The sequence below is a fragment of the Podarcis muralis genome, chromosome 8, assembly GCF_964188315.1.
Source record: "Podarcis muralis chromosome 8, rPodMur119.hap1.1, whole genome shotgun sequence".
Lineage (NCBI taxonomy): Eukaryota > Metazoa > Chordata > Lepidosauria > Squamata > Lacertidae > Podarcis > Podarcis muralis.
The window spans coordinates 87,783,322-87,799,433 of record NC_135662.1 but is presented as its reverse complement, the minus strand read 5'-3'; the positions used below and the strand labels follow the sequence as shown (position 1 = coordinate 87,799,433).

The 16,112-nt window shown below is 43.0% G+C and overlaps 1 protein-coding gene across 4 annotated transcripts in view; it reads right to left on the bottom strand.

Annotated features, from left to right (window-relative positions):
• Nucleotides 1-16,112, bottom strand: part of NRG2 (neuregulin 2) — a 133,383-nt gene that overhangs the window by 42,256 nt on the left and 75,015 nt on the right. For all 4 annotated transcript variants that reach the window (XM_028738264.2, XM_028738263.2, XM_028738265.2 and 1 more), the window contains exons 2-3: nt 10,810-10,981; nt 2,518-2,636 (exon numbers count right to left, since the gene is read on the bottom strand). In XM_028738264.2, coding sequence (XP_028594097.2) covers nt 2,518-2,636; nt 10,810-10,981 — 291 coding nt within the window. The remainder of the gene's footprint in view (nt 1-2,517; nt 2,637-10,809; nt 10,982-16,112) is intronic.

The following is a 16,112-nucleotide window of genomic DNA, read 5'->3' as shown; positions in this document are numbered from 1 at the left end:
TTCATTTTAATGTAATCTTAAGTCTCCACTTGAGAGTCCTTAAACAACTCAAATGTTAAATTGCTGGTCTTCTTAAAAAACAACAACACGTAACTTGTCCCTAAAAGATCAGCTGAGGACTTGAAAGTGACCAATGTAACAACAACTTTTAAAGAAGGATCTGGGGGCAGGAACCTGAAAAGTTCGAGTTTTGATGTCTGTTCCTGGAAAACTGATAGAAAACCTTGTTAAAGGTACACCCAGACCATATATTTAAAGCACTCTTATATCACTTTAACAGTCATGGCTTCTCCCAAAGAATCATGGAGCTGTGCTAATAGATGTTAAGAGACCCCTACAATTCCATTAGTAACCTACAGTTCTGAGGATTATTTGGGAGAAGTCATAACTGTTAAAGCGGTACAAGATGCTTTTAATGTATGTATCTTTGGACACCTGTGAGAGTGTCAACAAGCATATAGACAGAGGTGATCCAGTTGACATTGTGTATTTAGATTTTCAAAAGTCTTATGACTAAGTACCCCACAAAAGACTCCTGTATAAGCTTAGCAGTTATGGTGTCATAGATTTGGGGGGACCCCCCTAAAAATTAATAAATGGTAGGATATTGATTATTTGGAGTATTGAAGGGAAGATTGCAGGCCAGTGGAAAAATGCAGGCTAAGCTTCCTTCCCAAGCCAGGACCTCACCTTGGATAGAGGCATTAAGATGGCAAAAAGCGTTGATGAACCATCTAAGGGGAATCTTGGGAAGGCAGAAATTGCTAAGGTGATGGGGTATGTGAGAGATGACAGGAAAAGAGAGTCTTTAGCAAGGTGTGCTGGGAAGAAGAAGGAGAGAACAAAGGGAGAGATCCATCTTGGGCAAGCTGGCTGAAGGCTGGCTGGGAGAGATTACTTTGACTCCAGGGTTGCACTGCTAGGGGGGAGCAAGCCCTGTTTGAGAAGACCATGCTGTAAGATCTGGACTTCCTCCATGCAGACAGAAGGTGTAAATAGGTGAAAAAAAACATATTGCTTAAAGCTGTGACAGTCCCCACAGCATCTTCAACTCTCCAAAAGAGCACAAACTCTGGGTGAGCGCCTGGAACCCCCCAGAATCTTGCTACCACTCAGCAGAGAGTGGGGGTGGCACCCAATCTTTGTGACAGTGGAGTAAGAGGAGAGGTCCTCTCACAGATCAGTAACTGGCTAAGAAATGTGATGCACAGAATAAGAGGAATAAGAGGACAGTTCTCCCAATGGAAGGGCGTAGAGACCTCCCACAGTTGATACTGGAACCTGGTTTTTTTTAGCTTGCTCATAAGTGATCTAGAGACAGCGATAAGCTAAGTTTAGGGTAGCTAAGTTTACTGATGATACCAAATTCTTCAGGGAGGTTAAAGCAAAAAGTTATTTTGAATGGACAATAAAATGTGAAATGCAATTCAATATAAGCTTGCAATATAAGCAAGTGTAAAGTGATGCACATTAAGGAGGGGAGAAACCCCTCATGGGGTCTGCACTGGTCGTGGCTGACCAGGAACAAGACTTGGGGGTCGTAGTGAAGACTTTGACCCAGTGTGTGGCAGTTGAGAAAAAGGTGAATTCCATACTAGAAATCAAGGACTAAAAGATAAAGCTGGCAACATCATTATGCTGTTATTCAAATCTTTAATGCAACCACATTTGGAATGCTGTGTCCAGTTCTGGTCAGCTCACCCCAAAAGATTCATAAAATGCAACCTAAAAGATGAAGGGGATGGGGGAACTTCCCTGTGAGGAAAGCACTTCTTCATGCAGAGCACATTTAGACTGCACAATTCATTCTCAGAATAGGTAATGGTGGTCACCAACTTGGATGACTTTGAAGAGGACTGGACCAATTCATGGCAGATCAGGTTATCCATGGCTTCTGCCTCAAGGGCTGTGTTCTCCCTCCACTGTCAAAGGCAGCATGTCTCTGAATGCCAGCGGCTGGGAATCACAAGTGAGGAAAGTCCAGTTGCACCCAGGCTCTGCTGGCGGCCCCCCCCCATGGGCATCTGGCTGGCCAGGGTGAGAGCAGGAGGCTCAAGCAGTTGGGCCTTTGGCCTGATCCAGCAGCCAGGATCTTCTTATGGCCCCCTCTATGTGAAGAAGGAATTAAAGGCAACAACCACCAAGTAGGTGCAAAGAAACAGGAACCTTAGAACTAGGGCTGAGCAGAACTTCTTTCAGTTTGGATTTTCAAGTCAATAGCTGCATCAAACAGCTAATAAAAATCAAATGGAGATCAAAAGTGTTTCTTGGTTTTTATCCAAGTCCAGGCCACTATGTGTGACTATATCCAGGTTTAGTTAGCTCAGTTAGGCTGGGAAGCTTCACAGATCTGGTCAGGCTCAGAGATGTTCAGAGAGAGTGCTTCTCTCTTGTTCCCAGGTCTCATGAGCTTCAAGGAATAAAATACCATGAGGAATTTCAAATGTTTCCCCTTCAACAATAGCAACAGCAAAACTTAAACTAAATAGATCATTTTGGCTCAACTCTGCAACTTACCACTTTTCACATTCAGACTGCCCCGGACGGTGTCTCTGCCCAGCACATTCTCGGCTTCACAAGTGTATTCACCTGCATCTTCTACTTTCACTTTATTGAATTGCAATCTGGAATTTTTTCTGCAAAGTAAACAAACAAACAAATAGGAGTGAGACACAGAGAGGAGAAAGCCATTAAGCTGTGTCCAGAGACATCAGGGCGCTTCAAACTCTGGAATCAGAATTCTACATAACATACTTGTTGGTGATGTCCTTAAGGTCTATTTGCATTCAAAGAATGGGTCATATATACCTCTCCCACCTGCCATCATCCCCACTGTTGATGGCTGCACTGCCAGCCTTCATGCACTCAGCATGCAGGTTTGAAGGGGATTTTAAGCATGCAACTAAACACAAAATCCCACTTGAGAATGCTGAGTGCACAAAGATCAGAAGTGGAGCCAGCATCTGAAAGCAAGTAAACCTAATGCTTGACTAGGGCTCTGGGATTTGATGCATTTACAAACTTGTGAATGTAGGACCAAATTTGGAAAACTTCACAACAGCAGCTTCTAGAGGGCAGGAATTTCTGTTCACTGCTCTGGACCTTGACTCTTAGCTGACCTGAGTATATTCTTGCCTCTGGCCTCTCTGGTTGGCCCTCAACTTCCTGGTCCTTGACTTTGGCTCTACCTGAGCTACAAACTCATCTCTGACTTCTGGTCTTCCAACTGACTGACTGCAGGTCCTGGTGGTAATATGTAAACTGAACCTGCTATACAGAACCAGTTCCCAGAAAGACCCTTGGTGAGCTCCACTGCTTATTTCCCTCTATTACGAATACGATCAGTTTAAAACAAAAATAAGAGCTATCCGAACAATTCATCAGAACTTTTAAAAGGAAATAAATGGTCAAAACATGTATATAGTTAAGTATATAATGTCTGTCAAATTGTGTTCACTCCAAGCATTCAAAAACATTGGTGAGTCAAGACTCCTCTTTGCAGAAACCATGCTGATTTTTCACAAGTCCTGCTGTTCTACATGCTTGACATTTCTATCCCTAATAATGCTTTACAGCAATTTGCCTGTGATTTCAGAAGGTTTCTGTTTCATTTGTGCATAAAATAAATATGACTTCTGTTCTGGTTTTGTTGTTGTTTTTTGTCTGACTTTTAACACCCGGTGAATTTTATATAACAGAAGGAAGGGAACGGTCGCTGTGTCCCTCATCCCAATGGTCCAAATGTCACTGTGACTCAACAGGGCAACAGGGAAAGTTAGCAGATTTTACCACCTCTTTAATGCTAGTGCCATAAGGAAGGGAAAACCATTGCCAGTCAACAGCAAACAACCAAAAGAACATGAGGAGGAAATGAATGGGATAAGGGTTGGGGGTATGAGAGAAAGAGACTGACCAAAGTGGGGGGCAGCTAGGTAGGAAGGGAAATGGGAATAATCTGGAACACAACCATGAAGAGATTTGCCATGCCCTGAGACAATGCATCCATCCAAACTCAATGCCCCTTCTTTGATTAGCTGCAGTTCTACAATAGCAATTTGGGTGGAAAACACCCAAGGAGACTGGCTGGGTATCCCATTGGAGTCAATGGAAAAACAAAAAGGAATGGACTAAATATGGATGAAAAATTCACCTCTGAAAAAATGGCAGTTAAAATGAAAACAATCAGATTTGTTAACTGTGTACAGAACAAATCTCTAATAATTAGTCTGGTTAAGAGGGAGTCCTGGTTCAACTGGCTTGAGCTTTGTAGGGAGGGCATACAGTGAATGTATATAACTCAAATTTGCTAATGTCGGGTTCAGATAGTAAGGATTCCTTTCTCGCTGTACTAATCATTGAAACTATGCTGGTACTCAAGGACAGAGGAGTTATTAAGTTATTGCATTATTGCTCAACTCTTTTGCTACCTTATTCACATTGTATTCTGCTAATTACAATGTGAATAAGATGGCAAAAGATTTGAGCAATAATGTAATAACATAATACCGTATTTTTCCCTCTATAACACGTAGATTTTTTCTCCTAAAAAGGAAGGGGAAATGTCTGTGCGTGTTATGGAGCGAATGTGTGGCCCCTGGAGCCAAAAAATCAAGCAAAAGTCAAATCGCGAGTCACGGAGAAGGGAAACCTGAAAAGAGGAAGTGGCAGCTTTCCTGTATTCTGCCTCAGGGTCTTACTGCCCACCCTCCTCTGTTTCGTTGCTGTGATTGCTGAAACGGAACAAAGAGCAGGGAAAGCCCCTCCCCTCCAGCCAAGCAGAGGGGAAAGTGTCGTCTCTGTGCTCCGGTACTGCTGGGGGAGAGGGAGAGAGAGTGGGGGAGGGAGAGGGAGAGGGGGGGAGGGAGAGGGAGAAAGAGAGAGAGAGAGAGAGAGAGAGAGAGAGAGAGAGAGAGATGGCTGGCTTGGGGGGGAACTTTTGCCTCCCACCCGTTAAATCCCTCTCCAGCATTCTTAGCCAGCTGCTTCTCTGCACACCCCTCTCATGTCCCTTCTTTGTTTTTCCTTCGCTCCCCACTTAAAATGTGGTTACAAAGCATAGATCAACATGGATCCTCAGGATCTTTGCATTGGGTCACCCCAAATTCACCATCAGATCACATAGCATGTCCATGGCTACAGCCTGCACCAAAAAAATCACGCACCCACTGTTGCCTGGGGCTGCAATGGTGCAAAAACGTGGTTAAAAAGCATGGATCCACATGGATCCTCAGGATCTTTGCATTGGGTCACCCCAAATTCACCATCAGATCACATAGCATGTCCATGGCTACAGCCTGCACCAAAAAAATCACGCACCCACTGTTGCCTGGGGCTGCAATGGTGCAAACACATGGTTAAAAAGCATGGATCCACATGGATCCTCAGGATCTTTGCATTGGGTCACCCCAAATTCACCATCAGATCACATAGCATGTCCATGGCTACAGCCTGCACCAAAAAAAGCACGCACCCACTGTTGCCTGGGGCTGCAATGGTGCAAAAACATGGTTACAAAGCATGGATCCACATGGATCCTCAGGATCTTTGCATTGGGTCACCCCAAATTCACCATCAGATCACATAGCATGTCCATGGCTACAGCCTGCACCAAAAAAATCACGCACCCACTGTTGCCTGGGGCTGCAATGGTGCAAACACGTGGTTAAAAAGCATGGATCCACATGGATCCTCAGGATCTTTGCATTGGGTCACCCCAAATTCACCATCAGATCACATAGCATGTCCATGGCTACAGCCTGCACCAAAAAAAGCACGCACCCACTGTTGCCTGGGGCTGCAATGGTGCAAAAACGTGGTTACAAAGCATGGATCCACATGGATCCTCAGGATCTTTGCATTGGGTCACCCCAAATTCACCATCAGATCACATGTCTGTGGCCACAGCATGAAGCACAAAAATGATACATCCACTGTTTCATTCAGAATGTTTTTTCCCTTGTTTTCCTCCTCTAAAAACGATGTGCGTGTTATGGTCAGGTGCGTGTTATAGAGCGAAAAATACGGTAATTCCTGCTAAACTGAGCAGAAGAAAATATCTTCCTCCCCAAACCTCCTTCTGTTCTGAGCAAGACAGGCTTGCCTCTGCCTGCTGCTAATTAGTGACAGAACATGCAGCTCACAAGTAAGGAGTTTCCCCCTCTACTCCGGCAAACGTTCATTGAAAAGGACAACTCCCCTGCCCAGTGGCGCCAGGAAGCTGTGCAAGTGGTAAATTGATGGGAAAGGAGAAGATTTGACAAACAGGTAATTGCTACTTTCTGAAGAACACTGTACTCAGTTCCATTACGGCACATCATTACTGGAGGGGATGTTAAACTCACTTGGCTTGAGGAATGGGAAACAGAGAAGGCTGCTCAATATGAAAGCACACGGGTCTTAAATAACATGTGGCATTCGCCACAAACTGGCCTTAAAATGTCACTAATACTGGCCTTAAAAACCACTATTTTAAGTTTTCAGTTAACAGAACTTCAGGCAAGCATTTGTAATAGGCAATGGTCAAAATTTCATGACTGCCACTATTCTAGCTAGTACATAATTATGGTTGACAAAAACTGTGTTGTTTTTAAAGACTCTGCTAGACTAGAAATATCCACCCAGTTCAAGATTCTGTTTGCAGAATGCCTTTGGAAGCCACACAGTCAGGACATGATGGTGGCAGACAACTCCTGTTGCTTGATCCCAGGTATCCCATTCAAGGTATGGTGAGACATTATGGAAGGACAACACTGTGAGACAGCAACCAAAACACAGGCTGCCGTTTTTCATGATGGGGGTATGTGTAAGGAAAGAAAGCAGGAGAGCAGCTGATATCACAAACATATTGGTAATCCAATTAGCAGAGCATGTGTGGGGCTGCTTCATATTTCCAGTCCCAATTTCACTTTGAGTGGGAAGGTGGAACAGTGTGTTGAGCAAAAGCCAGATTTCATAAAGCCCAAGAAATTTCAAGATACTTTGTACGAATGTCTGACAGCCCACATCTTCTTCTTGTAGCCAAGAAGGCGATCATTTGTAGCCAAATAAGATTGTTTTCCATGAACACCGTCTTAACGGTGTGTCCGTAAGTGACAATGGAGCCCAATTCTGGATCCACACGTCCTTCCACAGTGGGGACATAAATTTCCAGGCGGGAGTTGATCACAGGGAGGGTTTGCCAAATGTGCCTTCCTCTTAGCTCATTTCTCCCTTTCGTCCTGAGTTCCTTTCTTCTTCAAAGTCCATGATGCCTTTGGTAGAGGCTATTCTCCAACTGGAGTGCTCATAGGCCAGTGTTTCCCAGTGTTTATAGTACTTATTTTTAGATTTGCCTTGAGAGCATCTTTAAACTTCTTTTGTTGTCCACTGGCATTACGCTTTCCATTCTTAAGTTGGGAATAAAGTAGTTGCTTTGGAAGACGATACTGACATTAGTTTGCCTGTCTTCCCAAGTATATGCAAAAATTTTCAGAGACACTGTTGATGGAATCTTTCGAGGAGTTGGAGATGGAGTTTATAAGTGATCCATGTTTCACAAGCACACAGTTAAGTTGGTAGTACAATAGCTTTGTAAACAAGCAGTTTGGTTTCCCTGAAAATGTTTTATCTGCAACGATTTGGAACAAATTCCAAGACAATAGCTAACCATATTAATTGTCTGAATTAATTAAGGTATTGGATGTAGAATTATTATTGATAGTTTCAGGGTCACATCCAATTACATATCTTGTTTTCTTCAACTGAATAAATGTAGATATCAAGTGCAGGATGAAATCTACAAACCAGAATATATTATAAACAACAAAGAGACTTGTGACACCTTAAAGCCTGACAAATTTATTGTGGTATAAGCTTTTACAGTGCTACTTTACTGGATGTATGGAATGCTGGGTGGAGAGAAAGAGAGAGAGAGAGAGATAGCAAGCGAGAGAGAGAGAGCCATGAGATCAAAGTGAAATGAAATGCAAAAGTGTAAATGTAAAAATAATGACAATGACCATTCACAGTGTGATATTAGCAAAAGTATCTTCGGAGTAGCCTTGGTCAGCTAATTAGCCCCTGTGGTGTGATCCCTATTAAGGACACAGATAATAGAACTGAATCTCTTGATAAGCTGTAATACTCTAGCTTTCCTTTCAAGTTCCTTTGTTCAAGAATCAGAGCCTTAAGGCCAGTTCCAGAGTGTCCTGATAGGTTGAAATGTTTTCCTTTTTGTTTCTGAGTATTGCCGCTTTTTATGTGAAATCTGTGTTTATTTATTCTTTTATGCTTAACCAGTTTGTCCTATGCAGAATGCAGAAAGACAGGTGAAGATGAGCAGATGAATGAATCTCGAGGCTGACATGATTAGGTCTTGTAATAGTGTGCTTGGGTGGAAACGATGGTCTCTGGTTTTCCTGTAGGAGGACCTTTTGTGTCTCCATTATGAAGCCTGTTGTTGCTGGAGGTTGTGGGAGGTGGCTGTAGCTAAGATCAGGCCTGTCACCCGAAGTCTGTGAGAATGAAGCACCACTTTCTAGAACAGGCTGTAGGTCACTAATGATACTTTAGCTAGGAGCTATAGGTGACAAGTGGTGTTTTGTAACTTTCTCTTCTTTCAAGTAGTAGGTCATTGCTGGGCCATCAATCCTGCTTCCGCACTTCATTTGCTGGGTCTAAGAAATGCCTGGTGTAAATCCATCGGTTGTGAGTCTCCCTTTGACAAGTCATAACAGATTTGACTGTATTTTAGGGCTTGGCTGTAGACTAAGGATTTTGTGGTATGCTTTGGGTAGAAGCCAGAAGAAAGAAATATATGTCTAGTGGGCAATAGGTTTCAGACATAAGGTGGTGCACACATATCCATTGAACAGCACTGCCCAAAAGGCAGTGCGCAGTATTTTAGGCTCAGTCAGGCTAAAAGTAGCTGAACTCCTGATGGAACTTCTCAAGTGCTTCCCATTCATGGGTCCATGTATTAAAGATGTTGTCAGTGTAACTCAAGCAGAAGAGAGGCTTTTGAGGGCAGGAGTTGAGAACCCATTGTTCTAAGTCAGCCATGAAAATGTTAGCTTACTGTGGGGTCACCATGCAAGTGCCCACAGCATGTGCTCCTAAAAGAAGAAGTAACTGTGAATGTGTATCAAGTAACAGAGTGATGACTAGATATACTGTGATATCGTCAGGAAATAATATTCCTGATGACATGTGGCCCATGTTTGTGGGGAATATAGGTATAAAGAGCACCAAGACTGAATTGAAATTCAAAATGACTTTAACAGGTGGGAAAATTGGGTGCAAGCTAACAAAATGAATTTCAATAGGGACAAATGTAAGGTTCTGCACTTAGGTAGGAAGAACCAGATGCACGTTATAAGATGGGGAACACCTGGCTTACTAGCAGCATATGTGAAAAACGTCTAGGAGTCTTGGTGGACCACAAGGTTAACATGAGTCAACAGTGTGATGCAGCAGCAAAAAAAGTTAACGCTATTCTAGGCTACATCAACAGAAGTATAGTGTCCAGATCAAGGGATGTAACAGTACTACTCTATTCTGCCTTGGTCAGACCCATGGGCATAGCCAAAGGGGGGCAGGGAGGGACGGCTGCCCCCCAATCAATAAGAATACATAGCAAACTGAGGTTCTGCCCCACCCCTGAACAAAAGGCCTCTCCCCCAACAAAAATCCTAGCTACGCCCATAGTCAGGCCACACCTGGAGTACTGTGTTCAGTTCTGGGCACCACAATTTAAGAAGAATATTGACAAGCTCCAATGTATGCAGAGGAGGGCAACCAAAATGATCCAGGGTCTGGAAAAGAGGAGACTGAGAGGAGACATGATAGCCACCTTAAAATATCTCACATGGAAGATGGAGCAAGCTTGTTTTCTCCTGCTCTGGAGGATAGGACTCGAACCAATGGCTTCAAGTTATAAGAAAGGAGATTCTGACTAAACGTCAGGTAAAAAACTTTTCCCCCCCTTTTTCTTCTTATAGGAAAAACTTTCTGACATTAAGAACGGCTCAACAGTGGAATGGTCTCCCTTGGGAGGCAGTGGACTCTCCTTCCTTGGAGGTTTTTAAGCAGAGGTGGGATGGCCATCTGCCATGGATGCTTTCGTTGAGATTCCTGCTTTGCAGGGAGTTGAACCCAGTGACCATCAGGGTCCCTTCAAACTCTACTGTTCTGATTCTATAATTAGTCAAGGGCTAAACACATCAAAAACAATATCAAGGAAGATGTATTTGTATGTATGGAGCTGGCTCCCCTTTGCTATTTTTGTCCCCAAACTGACACACCACACAAAGTTTTGCCAATATCAGATGGCTTTACCATGCTTTTAGAAGGCTATTGTTAAACACCAGGAGCAAATGTCAGACTTACAGTTCAGTTTTGTTCTAATGAACAATTTATGCCATCTTCCTTGCAGCTTAATCGCCACTTCTAAGGGATGTGATTAAAAATATTTCCTTAGTTGACCTTTCTTGCTCTAGAACTTCCATAATGTAGCAAACTATAGGAAAACTGGTATTTCTCAATATATAGCAACAGGTTCAGCTTGGATAAACTTCTTTCTGAGCTCTAGAATGCTACAAATGCTGAATCTGAGCCCTAAAACACTGACATTAATAAGAACAAGCATGTCTGAGCATGTTGTGAATGCATTTCTTTCACCAAAGTAACAGACTTCAGCCTGATCACTACTATTTAAAAATCATCTAGCTAACCCAGGTTTTTTCCCTAAATAATGGAGGTGTAAGATGACATTTATATGAACATTAAATCTTTTTCATTTTTTAGGGTGAAAAGAAGCAGTTATGTACTTACTTTCCATTCCCATATTTTATGCGGATATCTTTGCTTTTCTTCAGTTCTCTGCCATCTTTGAACCATTTGTAGGATGGCTGGGGATTTCCAGCACTTGCCTCGCATTTCATAGAAACTTTTGCTCCCACTTCCACATTCAAGCTCTTCAATTTCTTGAGCTTTGGACGGACAGCTGGAAAGAGAGAGAAAAAGCAGCCCTATTAAGATCGCCACTGGATCTCTCCAGCCGCGTATGGTGTTAGAAACCAACAAGAGAAGTCTTGCTCTTGACCACTAAGTCTTTGGATTTATTAAAGGCTTCATTTCATGAGCAGCTACTGTAAGGAACTACAAGTCATCCTTAACAAGGGGAGGTTCTCCCCACCCCAAATGTCAAAGCACAGAAGGACAGCTGCATTTCATACTTTTTGCATTTGGCATAAAAAGATGCTGGAGTTTCAGGCTCTACAGCACTTCCCATCCCTGACTCCTGCTGCACATTTTCATTCCGGTACCTCCCCACTCTCCTTAAGCATGGATGACAGCACTCATTCCTCCCCAAATGCGCAAAAGACACAAATGCACATCACATCCAACTGGGAAGCAGCATCAACTCAGGCAGGGCTTTCTCCGAGAAGGATTCCTGCCCTCGTTCTGGCGTTGCTGCTGCCACAATCTCCTGCGCTGCGTTCTCTCTCTTACCTCTGCTGCTGTTGGCAGACATGCTGTTGATTGCACAGCCTGTGCAGATCTGAATGGTAGCATTTGGCTACAGGAAGGGGAGAGATGGGGAGGAGGACTCTCTTCCTCTCAGTTCAGCTACAATCACTGCAGGGTTTTTTTTAATGCTCATGTGCCTGCCTATTCATTCTGGGAACGTACCATATAGTAGCTTTGCTGCTGCCAAGTGGGAAAATGCTAAAGCACATCTCCGTAGAGAAAGTAACTGGGAATGGAGAAGGTCATTCGGCTTTTCCAAATGACAGTGTTCCATACTGAACAATAGCAGAAAGGAGCCCAAAAGGAAAGTCAGCCTGCGAAAGAGGATAAACAAGGAGGGCTCTGGGTCGCAAGAGTGCAGAAATCCAGCAATTAGGTAATTAGATGCCTCTTTACAACATCACCAGAGAAACAGTCCAGACCATCAGGTATCAGTGGCGGCTGCTGTGCCTATGACCTTTACTGGGTGCTTTTGTAGCAATTTAGCTAACTATGCACCAGGAAAGGATGCACAAATTCAAATGTTCCTCAACCAACCTGCCACTGCCACATAATGAAAGGATGCTTATAGCAAGCTTCCTGATAGTTACTCTTCGCTAATAAAACTTCACTAATAAAAATTCTTTTGAAATTATGGAGACCTCATTTGTCTTAATGCCAAAGAGCGTGTCAAAAGTCAATAATCGTGCTATTGATGTCAGTTATCTTAGCATGAGCTTCCTCTTATTTATTCTGCATTGCATAAGATATATTCTTACAAAACAAATTGCTTAGCCTGCTTTTTTTTTTAGAAGGAGGAGCAACAGTGAGACCAAATGAGGGAAATTTTGTTCATGCATTCTCTCTCCCCTATGTCTTGCCAAATTCAGTATTTAAGCTTCAAGATATTACCAGACTTAAAGGCCACCATACATCAAAATATTTTCGGAGTGGCAATCACAGTGTCAGATTCTTAGAATTCAAATTGTGCCTTGGTTGTCTCACCCTCCCTAAGATAGTTAAAAATCACTACAAAATAATTTCAAAATGATAAAAATACATACTGGAAGTATTTAAAAGTTCCAAAACGTACAGTAGATAAAAATGGCAGAAATGTCAATATACCTTAGACTGCAGAACTCCTGGGAGGATATCTTGAGAGTGGGTTTTTAAAAAGGATAAGAGCATAAGAAGAGGCTGCTGGATCCAGCATCTAGTTCACCTAGTCCAGCATCCTGTTCTGACAGGAGCCAAGCAGAGGCCTCCGTGGGGAACTTGAAAGCAGGACTGGAGCACAACGGTTCTCATCCCGCCTGTGATTCCCAGCAACTGACATTCAGAGGCAAATTCCTCCAAGAATTTGTCCACTTCTCTTTTAAAGCCCCCCCATGTCTGGGGCCAGCATTTATCCCACAGTTTAGCTGTTTGCTGTGATGGGTTGAGGTGCCTGAGGGCTCTCCTGGAGGAGAGGAAGGAGCTCCGGGGTGCATATAGTACATCTGTGTGATGGATGGGGAGAAATTTGTCTTGATACTTTATATGGTTCTGTAAGTGAATTCCTCCACTGTCTCCTGGTGTTTTGCAGCATATTTTAGAGTGGAGTGGAAGAACTGGCTGGTGATAGTGGTTTGGTGACAGAGCACAAGATATTGGAGAGAGAATGAATATTGGAGTGATTAAATAGATGGAGTGTTTACGGATGTGTATGAGGTACAGGGGGGTATGGAATTAGTGATATTAGAGAAGGGTAGGCACAGTATGATTTGTGCAGATGTAAGACATAATTTCTGTGTATTGTCTATCTCTTAGTGGTAGGGATGGATGAATCTGACAATTTTGGTTTCTCTGTTAATCATTCTTCCAATCTTAAATTCAGTTCTCCACAATTCCACATCAATTTTCAATTTCTTTATCTTTAAAAGTTCTCGTCAGCATTTCAGTGTGAATTTCTCCTTAATACACACATTTTATCCATTCTTGCCAAACATGCAAGCTTTCCAAGCAATTCTCCCTAATACATTTTTGTTATTTTCACTAATGTATGCATTTTTCTGAATGCTTTATAATCTTTGTTAATTTTATAAACGACTTAGGGACTGTTTTAGTATAAAAACATACATAAATATAGGAATTAAATTAAACATATTTTTGCTACGACACATTGAACTGTATCAAGGATGGAAATCATCTTATATTTATCAGCAGCAGCAAACTTCAGGCAGGGTCCACATCATGCTTTTTTAAAAAATATATGTTTTAGGTATTATTATTTTTATTTATTTTTTGCTTTGTTCAATGTCCTGAAGAAGAATCTGTGAAACCCAAAAGCTCAGTGCAGGCAAAAGCCAGCTCAGTCTGTCTGAAAACAACTACCCTGGGAAATACGAAATCTTATGTAAGTTCCTGTTTGAGCAGCGCAGATTCAGAAGCCTACCAAATAATCAATACAAACACAGATATTTTAGCAACAGCCCTGAGCACGTCCACAAAGCTCAAAAAATAATGTACAATGCCCAAGGGATAGCAGCCCAGCAGAAAGAATGCAGAGTTCTCAAGAAGATGCGCTTTCTTTTTCAGGACAAAAAAGGGTATGCGGTCCAAGGAAGAGGCATGATCCAGATGATTTGCATTTGCTTTCATAATGAACAACAAAAGAGGCTGCTTCCATGTATCTATGCACATTCATTTTGATATGCAGAGAGAGTTGAGGTCTCTCCTCAGCTATCCTGACTTAGAACCACTGATAAGCCTAGAAACAACCACCCAAGCTTGTGGAGTGAGTGCTGTAAATTAATTAGGCACTGTGTGAAGATGTGCTTCCTCTCATCTGCCAGTAAATTTCACTGGGTGCCCTAGTCAAAAATGATGATAACTTTTCCTTTAACCCTACACAATTCATTAAATGTGAATAGTGCTATAAATGACTATGGTGTTGCCTTCCTCTTAATTGTTGCCTTCTTCCGAAACTAAAACCAAACCAGAGTTGTATCCACCTTGCTGCTCAGAGTAGACCCATTGGGCAGGATTCACCCAAGGAGCCCCATCAGCAGAAGTCCTGCACAAGGCTCTGCGCAACAGGGCTTTCCCCCTGCATGCCCCTCCCCCAGCCTGGGGACATTGGGAGAACCTGCAGAACAGCATGCAATGGGAATTGTTCCACCTGGCAAACGGAAATGCTTGGGCAGACAGAACATCTGTAACAGAGCAACATTGAATTTCAACTGACCAACCCATGAGGCAAGGTGAGGCGACCACCTTGGGAGGCTGGATTCACAGGGGCAACAGACAGCGGCGGAGCATATGCCCACACTGCCCACGGCGGGTGCTGCTCAGGGCGGACGTGCTCCTGAGGGGGGCATGGCACTTGGGTGCCCGGAGCGGTGAACGTGCTCTACAGCTGGGGGCGAAGCGAGCCACCCATGGAAGTCATTTGGCACACTGCCCACCCACGACTCCCAAGCCTTCCCCAAGCTGTCAAAACGAAGGGGTAAGGGAGGAATGCCAACGGCTCAGGGTAGGCTTGGGAGTCGTGGATGGGCAGCACATTGAATGTCATCCCCCTTTTTAAAAAGTGTGCAATTCTTGGTTGACCCTAATAGTCCAGGTTAAAAGCTTGTTCAGGGAATAATTTACATGTAAATTTACAGTGGTGCCTCGCAAGACGAAATTAATTCGTTCTGCGAGTTTTTTCGTCTTGCGAATTTTTCGTCTTGCGAAGCACGGTTTCAGAAAAGTTTTGGAAAAGCTTCAAAAATCACCAAAGTCTTCAAAAACCTCAAAAAAGGCTACCACACCGCATGCTATGAGTTGCTCCTCGAAGTCAAGTCGCAACTGTATTAACGGTTTTAAGAAAAAGGAAACAAACTTGCAAGACGTTTTCGTCTTGCGAAGCAAGCCCATGGGGAAATTCATCTTGTGAAGCAACTCAAAAAACCAAAAACCCTTTCGTCTTGCGAGTTTTCCGTCTTGCGAGGCATTCATCTTGCGAGGTACCACTGCATTACAATTTGAAAGTTAAGTTCATACTTTCAAAATAAGTTACCTAATTGTTTTTGTAAGTGGCAAAAGTACCAAACCACCAATGACTAAAAAGTCCTCCTCCCGCCAAAAAAACCCAACATTAATTATTTCTTTGAAAGTAACTATGTGACAGATGGTAAAGCTGTCAAATGAACAAATATTTTTGAGCTGGTCTACAGCACACTAACCTGACATTTCAGTAAACTTCCCACCGTTTTGACCTGTTTCCTAGACAGTCCATTTACTGTGCAATCCTATGTCTACTTAGAAGTAAGTAACACCGAGTTCAGTGAGACTTTCTCTAAGGTACAGAATCAACAGAATCATAGAATCATAGAATTGGAAGGGACCCTGAGCCCCCCTGAAATGCAGGAATCTCAACTAGATCATACATGACAGATGCCCATGCAACCTCTGCTTGAACATCTCCTTGGAAGGAGAATCCACCACTTCCTGAGGGAGTCTGTTCTACTGTCTAAAAGCTCTGTCAGAAAGTTATTCCTGCTGTTTATTCAGAATCTCTTTTCTTGTAACTTGAATCCATTGGTTCAGGTCCTAGCCTCTGAACCAGGAGAAAACAAGCTTGTTCCATCTTCCATGTGACA